Consider the following 10,000-nt stretch of genomic DNA (forward strand, 5'->3'; position numbering starts at 1 on the left):
CATTTCTAATTTTTATTTAGTTTAATTCGATGTACTTGACTAAAACTGAAATAAAATAAAATAATATTTTTAAAATATAAAATTATATATTAAATATATTAAATAGTAATAAAATTATAAAATAAATAAATACTATATATGTATATATATATATATATATATATATATATATACATATATAGTATTTATATAACATCAAAAATGACAGAAATGCACAACAAAACGCCAAAAAGTGTAACTAAAACTAAACTACAAATGCAAAGTAGACACCTGAGAGCGAATGCTGAATCTGAATGAAACTGCACAGGTGGAGCAGATGAAGTACAAGGACCAGCGCATCAAGCTGATGAACGAGATCCTGAACGGTATCAAGGTGCTGAAGCTGTACGGCTGGGAAACCTCCTTCAAGGAGAAGATCCTGCAGATCCGACAGCAAGAGCTGCACGTGCTGCGCAAGACGGCGTATCTGAGCGCGCTCTCCACCATGGCCTGGATCAGCGCACCCTTCCTCGTAACTCATCTCCTTATGTCTGATGATGATACATCCCTATCAGCTTTCACTTTGTCTGAACCTGTGCTGATTGTTCTGTTCAGGTGGCTTTGACCACGTTCGCTGTGTTCGTGTCTGTGGATAAGGAGAACAACATCTTGGACGCAGAGAAGGCCTTCGTGTCTCTGTCTCTGTTCAACATCTTGAGGTTCCCGTTAAACATGCTTCCTCAGGTCATCAGCAGCATCGTAGAAGTGAGCCTTTGCTTCCTTCAGATTACTGCAAGATTACATACATATATATATATATATATAATCAGAAGTTAATAATCAGTAGTGAGCTTCTGGAGAAAGCGGGTCTGTGTGTCAGATCGATGCAGGCTCTCTTCTGTTTGATAGAGCTCGGTCATGCTGGTGTCTGAGAGTTTTGTGTGTGATCGTTCATCAGGCCAGCGTGTCTCTGAAACGCATCCAGGATTTCCTGAGTCACGATGAGCTGGATCCCGAGAGCGTGGACAGAAGAAACACGTCCGGTAACGAGATCTGCTCACGCTGAGTCATTGTGAAATCTGTGCTGTCTGCAAGCTTCCTTCCTCACAGCTCAGTTCAGCTGACTCACTCTTTCTCTCTCTTCAGAATACGCCGTGAGCGTCGTGAACGGGAAGTTCTCATGGGCCAAACGAGACCAGGCCGCTCTCCACAAGTAAGACTCGTGCTTAAATGTGAGCCAAAATCATCACAATTAAGAGAACAAAAGACTTAAACTACTTCAGCCGCTGTGCATTGAATTCATTTAATACACAAGTTTCACAATTGGAGTTGAGTTACTGAAATAAATACACTTTTCCACCACATTTTAATTTATTGAGATGCACCTGTATACTTCAGCTGCAGTTTTGTGCAGAATCTATCCTAAAGCTATGAAACACATGATTTATTTTGCTCTGAAATACATAAAGACTTAATTTAGGGTCACTTCATTATTCAGTGTCTATATATTAGAAGCGTTTTATGTTTCTTAAGGGTGTTCACATGCGAGTGGTTTCTGAACTTTCTGAAAAAAAGTGCCAACTTATCAACGTACATTATCAACATTTCTGAGAAAGTGTTTTCATGCATTTTTTTTTCATGAATATGTGCATGTGCACAGCTAGTGAGAGACAGTGTTATGTTCAAATACAGAACAGAGAGAGAAAATGTTCATCAGTGATATAGATGAATAGTGATATGATCAAAACACAAGAAACAAGACAACACAAGACAAAGAATAAAGTAAAATATAAAATAAAATAAATAACAGATAAAATTATATAAAATAAAAAATATATCAAAAAATAAAATGAAATAAAACAAAAATGAAATAAAATGATAAAGTATAAAATAAGAATAAAATATAACAAAATAAAAAATAAAAAAAATTATAATAAATAAATTTTACATAAAAATTTTAAATAATGTAAAATAAAATATAATAAATACATATAAATTAAGTAAAATAAATATGACAAAATGACATAAAATGAAAAATCTATAAAAATAAAAATAAAACAAACATCTAGTAAAAACAAATAAAATTCAATAATAAAATAAAGATAAAATAATACAATAAAATAAAATATAAAATAAACTATAATAAAATAAATGAAATATATGAAACAAATTAGAAATATATAATAAAACAGACCAAATAAAATACTGAATATAATGTAGTTCAGTGAAATGATCCCAGAATGGATGCAGTAGTCCAGCAGCTGTCTGAAGGTGACGAGCGTGTGGTGTGTTGCAGCATTACTGTGCTGGTGCCGCAGGGCTCTCTGCTGGCCGTCGTGGGTCACGTGGGATGTGGGAAGACGTCGCTGGTGTGTGCCCTGCTGGGAGAGATGGAGAGGATGGAGGGTCAGATCTCTATACGGGTGTGTAGTTCATCTCCTGACCTGTCTGTGCTCAAGAGAAGCCGTGTCTGACGCTCGTCTCCTCTGCAGGGATCCGTGGCTTATGTACCGCAGCAGGCCTGGATCCAGAACGCCACACTCCGAGACAACATCCTGTTCGGCAGACCCTACGTGGAGCAGAAGTACCGCTGTGTGCTGGAGGCCTGCGCTCTGACCCCTGACCTGGAAGTGCTTCCCGGAGGAGACCAGACGGAGATCGGAGAGAAGGTGCACGCTCTTCTCACAGTACTCACATATTAACTATAGGAAAAAATACATTTTATATGATTTAATATACATTTTTAAAACCTATATATAAGGTCTGTAGTAATTGCTTTTTTTACTCTGAGCAATTCAAGCAGTGCAAATGACCAACTACAGAGCAGGTTTTGAAAATTAAAATAATTTAATTATTATAATTATTTAATTAAACATGAACTTAATTTTAATACAGCCTTTGTAGTAGCTCTCTATATATGTGCAATTATATAAAAACACATTTTATAGAATTGAATATTATTATTTTATTTTATTTTCAAAATTCAATGTAGCTAATGTGTGTGCGATGTGTTATCTTTTAAACATGCATTCCAGTGTTTATGTGATTGTATTTCATCTTATCAAACGATGCAGTTATGTGTGTTTCTGTAAATGCGGAGTAGTTGCATGCATCAGTGTGTGTGTGTGTGTGTGCAGGGCATCAATCTGTCGGGCGGTCAGCGGCAGAGAGTGAGTCTGGCCAGAGCTCTGTACAGTGAATCAGACGTCTATCTGCTGGACGACCCTCTGTCCGCCGTCGACGCTCATGTCGCCAAACACATCTTCGACAACGTCATCGGGCCTGAAGGAGCGCTGAAGGGCAAGGTATGGGCCTGAGAGTGAGTGGGTGGACAGACAGTGGGCAGGAACAGAAGAAGTGCTTCTGTAGCAGAGCAGAGTAAAGCTGTGGCGTGTCTCTCCAGACCAGGATCCTGGTGACCCACGGGATCAGCTTCCTGCCGCAGGTGGACAACATCCTGGTGATGGTGGACGGACGCGTGTCAGAGATGGGCTCCTACCAGCAGCTGCTCAAGCAGAACGGAGCTTTCGCAGAGTTCCTCAGAAACTACTCTCTGGAGGATATCATCGAAGACGATGACATCACTGGTACACGCCACAATTACTACAAACGGAGCTGATATCTGCTTTTACTGATTTATTTTAAATAATACATATTAGAAAATATGTCTTTTATACATATCTTTCTATAAAAAAAAATTACAATACATATTACAATTTATTTATTATATATTTATTTTAAATATAGTAATATAAAATGTAATATATATATATATATATATATATATATATATATATATGCATTTAATTATATATGTATTATTTATATATTTATATATTATTTTTATTTATTTAGTTCTATTATATAATAGTCAATATATATATATATATATATATTTTTTTTTATTTTTTATTTTTTTTTTTTTAAATCATATATTTAGATAATTTATAACATTTTATAAGTGGATAAAATGTAGTTGTTTAGAACACATATTAATACATGTATTTTTTAATTCATGTATTTTATTATAATACATATTATTAAATATGAGTAATTTATATATAATTCACATATATGTTTATATATATTTGTTATTATTTATTGCTTTCCTGATGGTTTTTCAGTTTGTTGATTGACAAAGATATGAATTTATTCATTCATTCATTTAAAAATATGCATTGAATTATTTTATAATATAAATGATAATGAATGTTTATAATTCTGATTTTTAGATGGAATTGTGTATATATATATATATATATATATCATTATTTATTTATAATCTATTTATTTGTTATAGATATTAGAAAATATTAAATAATTGAATAATTAATATTTTTTAAATAAATAATACATTTATTTATACAAAATATGTATCATCATATATATATCTATGTGTGTGTATAGTTATAATTAATATTGTGTGTGTGTTTGTGTGGATGGTCTTTCAGATTTGTTGGTTGAAGAGGAGGAGGAGGAGTTCCCTGAGGATGCTCTCAGTAATCACACAGATATGGTGGATAACGAGCCTGTGGTTAATGAGGCACGCAGACAGTTCATGAGGTAATCATCTATTTTTAATGCCTCTCGCTCTGCAGGTGCTTTGTCTTTGTGACTTCTGCTTTCACCAGCACTTCTCCTGACGACAAACATGGCTCTCGGCAAACGCTGCTTTTATTTTTCCTCAACTTCATGAAATTTGCATGCTGCATTTCCAGTTAAAAACCACTTCAATGAACGGCTGTTTTCATTCCTCTTTGAATATTTGTATATAAGCTTCATCTTTAGATGCATGTTAGAGGAATAATAAAGTTGTAATGTAATAAATTGCACCTGCCTTCCATAATACTACGTGGAAGTGACTATTCCTTTAAAGAGGTGGATGATGATGATGCTCTTCAGGGGTTTACAGATGTTCAGAATAATCGTCTGAGCGTCTCATGAGAGCATGAGTTTTGGGCTGAGCCTGCATCTCTCTTCTGTCTCTTGTAGGCAGATGAGCATCATGTCGATTGACCCGGAGAACCCCAAGAAAATGTCCCGGCGCCGGCGCTGCAGCGAGAGGAAACACCCGGAGTCTCCGACCGAGAAGAAGGATCCGAAGGTGGACAAACTCATCCAGGCCGAGACCACTGAGACGGGACGGGTTAGTGACTCCAGACCAGCTCCACAGCCACACAAATCTGTTTCACTGCCAGATGCACCACTATAACAACTGGAAAGCACATATAAAAAATTACATTTAAAGCACCCATTCTGACAGTTATTTTTCAGGTTTAATTTTTAATTTCTTAAAATTTTTCTTTGTTCATTTCTCTCTCTCTCTCTTATGTTTTGCAATAAAGTAACGAAATTATAAAATATTTATTGCACATTTTATTATTATTATTATTATTTTATCAAACATAAAAATAAAAAATAGGTAAAATTAATTATTTATTTTTTTCCATGTCTGTTTTTTTTCCAAAACAATAGAAAGCAAAATATTATAAATATTTATATCAAAAAAGTGTAAAAAAAAAAATTTAAACGATCAATATTATTATGTTTTAAGTTTTATTTAATTTTTTTTTATCTTTGTTCTTTTTTTAGATAAAATTAACAAAGTCCCATATTTTAAGTTATTCACTTTATAAGGAAATCCGCACACTATCTAAACTTGCAAAATACAATTTTAATCACACCAACGTTTCGGTCACACGACCTTCATCAGGAGTATACAAATGTTCAAATTCATCTCTTTTAAGATAAACACATGACCAATTAACAGAGCTACATCTGCACAGAATTAAGCTAATTGGGAATACATAATTAGCACCACATCATAAACAGTTACACATTATTATAGTTCCAACAATCAAGATCCCCCTAAAGGTTAACAAAATCATCCAAAAGACACATAATCAACACATCGTCATCAAACAGCATCAAATTGTAATTCTAAACAGTTATAACAATCAGTCAGGCTCCATAGTCACTCAAACTCATCGTGAATACATAGTAAAAACAACACCTCATTCAAAACAATTGCATGACTATAACATTACATTAAATAAAGCTTCATCGTTCAATACCCATAGGTGATAAAGTTTGAAGGGTGTAAATCCAAAACAGTTCGCGTCTCTGTAGAAGTAATTCAATGTCTCCACCTCTAGGTGGCAAAGTTACTTTCTCAATCCCACAAAAGCGTAAAGAGGTTACATCGTGATTCAAAGTTAAAAAATGTGCCGCAACTGGATAATTTAGATCTTTTCTTCTGATCGAACTCTTATGTTCACTAATTCTTTGTTTCAATTGACGTGACGTTTTTCCCACATAGCCTATACCACAAGGACAACGGATCAAATACACAACATGAGTGGAAACACAAGTAATCACAGATTTGATGCTATATTTTTTGCCAGTTCTAGGATGACAAAAAAAATGATGTTTTAAAAGTATTGTTACACTGAGCACAATTCCCACAACGAGAATTGCCCTTCTGTATAGGACTAAGTAAACTCTGAGATGCACGAGGACTAACGCTCTGAAACAGAGCATGTACCAAGCTGTCTTTTAAATTCCTAGCGCGTTTGTGTACAATCAAAGGAGGATGTCTAAAAATATCGCTCAACTCCGAATCAGAAGACAGCAAATGCCAGTGTTTTTTAAAAATTGATTTTATCATGCAAGACTTAGGTGAATATGTTGTAATACAAGCAAAAGAATACTTTCTTGTTTTTCTTGTCTTCTTTTTTTAGCAATTCAGACCGCGTCTTTTTAAAAGCTGTATTAAATCCTTCATCAACCCAATCTAAAGGGTAACCTCTGTTCAAAAAATTATTTTTCATGATTTTCGATTTCTCAATAAAGTCGGAATCTGAATAACAAATCCTCCTCAGTCTGTAGAACTGACTCTTAGGCAGTCCTTTTTTTAAAAAAGTCGGATGAAAACTGGTAGCGAGTAAAAGTGTGTTACGATCGGTCTCTTTTGTAAACAAAGTTGTAGTCAAACTGCCTTCGTTCTTCTGTATCCACATATCAAGGAATTTGATCAAGGAACTCTAGACGGATTAATTTCAGAAGTAAAATCCAAGTCGTCAACCAAGCTATTCAAATATGTCACAAATTCTCGAGCCTCACCGTGATCACCCAAAAAGACACAGAAAATATCGTCAATGTATCTATACCATTTGATGATCTTTGAATAGAAAGGATTATTTTCTGTAATCAATACATAACTCTCTTCAAAAAAAAACATAAATAGATTGGCATAGTTAGGGGCAAAATTCGAGCCCATTGCTGTCCCACTTATCTGAAGAAAAAAATCCTTATCAAAACTAAAATAATTATATTTCAAAAGGTACGAAGCCATCTCAATGATAAAGTCTGATGGTGGACTAGAGTCCTCGCGTAACGAAAGATAATGTCTAAGGGCAATAAGTCCTTTTTCATGTGAAATGTTAGTATATAGACTTGTTATGTCCGAAGTTAATAATAAAGAAATATCCGGTAAATCATATAACTCGGAAATCTTGTTGATAAAGTCAGTAGAATCTCGAATGTAAGTAGGTAACGAATAAACAAAAGGTTTTATAAAAAAATCATCATACTGAGATAAAGGAGATAAGAGGGAATTAGTCTGTGCCACAATCGGACGACCTGGAGGGTCGATAAGTAGCTTATGAATTTTAGGAAGAGTATAAAAAACAGGTCTAATCGGGTGTTGACAATACAAAAATTTCAACTCCGATTGAGATATCCAAACTTCTGTTTTAGCATTTGTTAAAAATGACAATCTCTCAGATTGATAAGTGTTGGTAGGATCACTGGGAAGTTTTTTATAAAACTTAATAATCTGTAATTGTGAAAGAATTTCGTGTTGGTATTTTTTCGTATCTTGGATTACAATAGCCCCTCCTTTATCAGCAGGTTTTATAATGATGCTTGGGTCACTTATCAATTCGGTCAAAGCTTTTTTCTCATTTAATGAAAGATTATGAGAATTTTTATTACTAGAAGAACAAGCTTCCATCACCTCTTGTTCAACCAAACGACAAAAAGTATGAATAGTGTGGTTAGACACATTAGGGCAAAAATTACTTTTAAAACATCATTTTTTTTGTCATCCTAGAACTGGCAAAAAATATAGCATCAAATCTGTGATTACTTGTGTTTCCACTCATGTTGTGTATTTGATCCGTTGTCCTTGTGGTATAGGCTATGTGGGAAAAACGTCACGTCAATTGAAACAAAGAATTAGTGAACATAAGAGTTCGATCAGAAGAAAAGATCTAAATTATCCAGTTGCGGCACATTTTTTAACTTTGAATCACGATGTAACCTCTTTACGCTTTTGTGGGATTGAGAAAGTAACTTTGCCACCTAGAGGTGGAGACATTGAATTACTTCTACAGAGACGCGAACTGTTTTGGATTTACACCCTTCAAACTTTATCACCTATGGGTATTGAACGATGAAGCTTTATTTAATGTAATGTTATAGTCATGCAATTGTTTTGAATGAGGTGTTGTTTTTACTATGTATTCACGATGAGTTTGAGTGACTATGGAGCCTGACTGATTGTTATAACTGTTTAGAATTACAATTTGATGCTGTTTGATGACGATGTGTTGATTATGTGTCTTTTGGATGATTTTGTTAACCTTTAGGGGGATCTTGATTGTTGGAACTATAATAATGTGTAACTGTTTATGATGTGGTGCTAATTATGTATTCCCAATTAGCTTAATTCTGTGCAGATGTAGCTCTGTTAATTGGTCATGTGTTTATCTTAAAAGAGATGAATTTGAACATTTGTATACTCCTGATGAAGGTCGTGTGACCGAAACGTTGGTGTGATTAAAATTGTATTTTGCAAGTTTAGATAGTGTGCGGATTTCCTTATATGTTGACACGACCCACCTGGTCTTAATTTTCTACGCACCTATCGTGTACAGGTGTGCGATGGAGTTCGTTCACTAAGTTATTCACTTTAAAAATAATAGACATTAAAAATGTATAGTACCCATCCTAACAGATTTATTTTCTTTTCTTTATTAAATAAAATATTTATTATGAGAAAAAAATGAATACACTAAAAAAAAATATATGTTCTACCCATCCTGACAGATTTATTTAATTTCATGATTTCTTTTCCTTGCTCACATTTCCCCTTTTTATGCTATGAGATAACCAAAGCCCCATATTATAAAATATGTATTGTAAGAATTTATTTGTATAAAATATATATATATATAATTTTTTTTTTTTTTTTTTTTTTTATTCTATACCATAAGACATTGCAAAAGGCAGGGTTTAGAAATGTATTCAGACTTGTCCTACATTTTGGAAATAGGGATAATAAATAATTAGCCAATAGCTGGTAATAAATATAATTGTTAGTTTAATCTATTGCACATTTTCTGAATGTCAATCACCGGCTTTTACTAACATCAACAGTTGTATGCTCCGTTTTGCTCCTTTTCATATCTTATTATCAGGTTTGTAGAAAGTGCTGTTAACAGCAGGCTAGTTCTGCATCTAGAGTGACCGGTGCATGTCCAGTCTGTCTCATGCGCGTGTGTTCTGGTGTGTGTGTTGCAGGTGAAGCTGAAGGTGTATTGGGAGTATGCGAAGGCTGTCGGGCCGCTGCTGTCGCTCTTCATCTGTTTCCTGTACGGGTGTCAGAGCGCCACCTCCATCGGAGCCAACTTCTGGCTGAGCGAGTGGACGAACGACGCTCTGAACAACAGCACGCGGAAGACAACGTCCACCAGGGTCGGGGTCTACGCCGCGCTGGGACTGTCACAAAGTAGGCTTAGAGTCTCTGTAATCACTGAAGCACTGCTCAGACAGTTTCGAGAGACAGTTAAACAAAAGATGATTCGATATTCACTGGTCCAAACACATGCTGTCTCACAGGAAACAAAAAGTTCATTCGAAAATACATCATGTCCGTTTAGAAACTGCATGTAACGCTTCAGTCTTTTGATACCTTTGTCTAAAGAAAAGACAATAATTGCTCAAAATCTCTGTTCCC

The 10,000-nt window shown here is 34.7% G+C and overlaps 1 protein-coding gene across 1 annotated transcript in view; it reads left to right on the plus strand.

Moving 5' to 3' along the window:
* The window catches only part of LOC132121152 (ATP-binding cassette sub-family C member 3-like), a 57,638-nt gene that overhangs the window by 29,727 nt on the left and 17,911 nt on the right, over nt 1-10,000 (plus strand). Inside the window, exons 12-22 of the mRNA XM_059530332.1 lie at nt 308-511; nt 595-744; nt 938-1,022; nt 1,126-1,192; nt 2,276-2,402; nt 2,472-2,648; nt 3,117-3,284; nt 3,383-3,566; nt 4,431-4,542; nt 4,972-5,125; nt 9,565-9,772. Coding sequence (XP_059386315.1) covers nt 308-511; nt 595-744; nt 938-1,022; nt 1,126-1,192; nt 2,276-2,402; nt 2,472-2,648; nt 3,117-3,284; nt 3,383-3,566; nt 4,431-4,542; nt 4,972-5,125; nt 9,565-9,772 — 1,636 coding nt within the window. The remainder of the gene's footprint in view (nt 1-307; nt 512-594; nt 745-937; nt 1,023-1,125; nt 1,193-2,275; nt 2,403-2,471; nt 2,649-3,116; nt 3,285-3,382; nt 3,567-4,430; nt 4,543-4,971; nt 5,126-9,564; nt 9,773-10,000) is intronic.

This window comes from Carassius carassius, chromosome 39, assembly GCF_963082965.1.
Source record: "Carassius carassius chromosome 39, fCarCar2.1, whole genome shotgun sequence".
In the NCBI taxonomy this organism is placed as follows: Eukaryota; Metazoa; Chordata; class Actinopteri; order Cypriniformes; family Cyprinidae; genus Carassius; species Carassius carassius.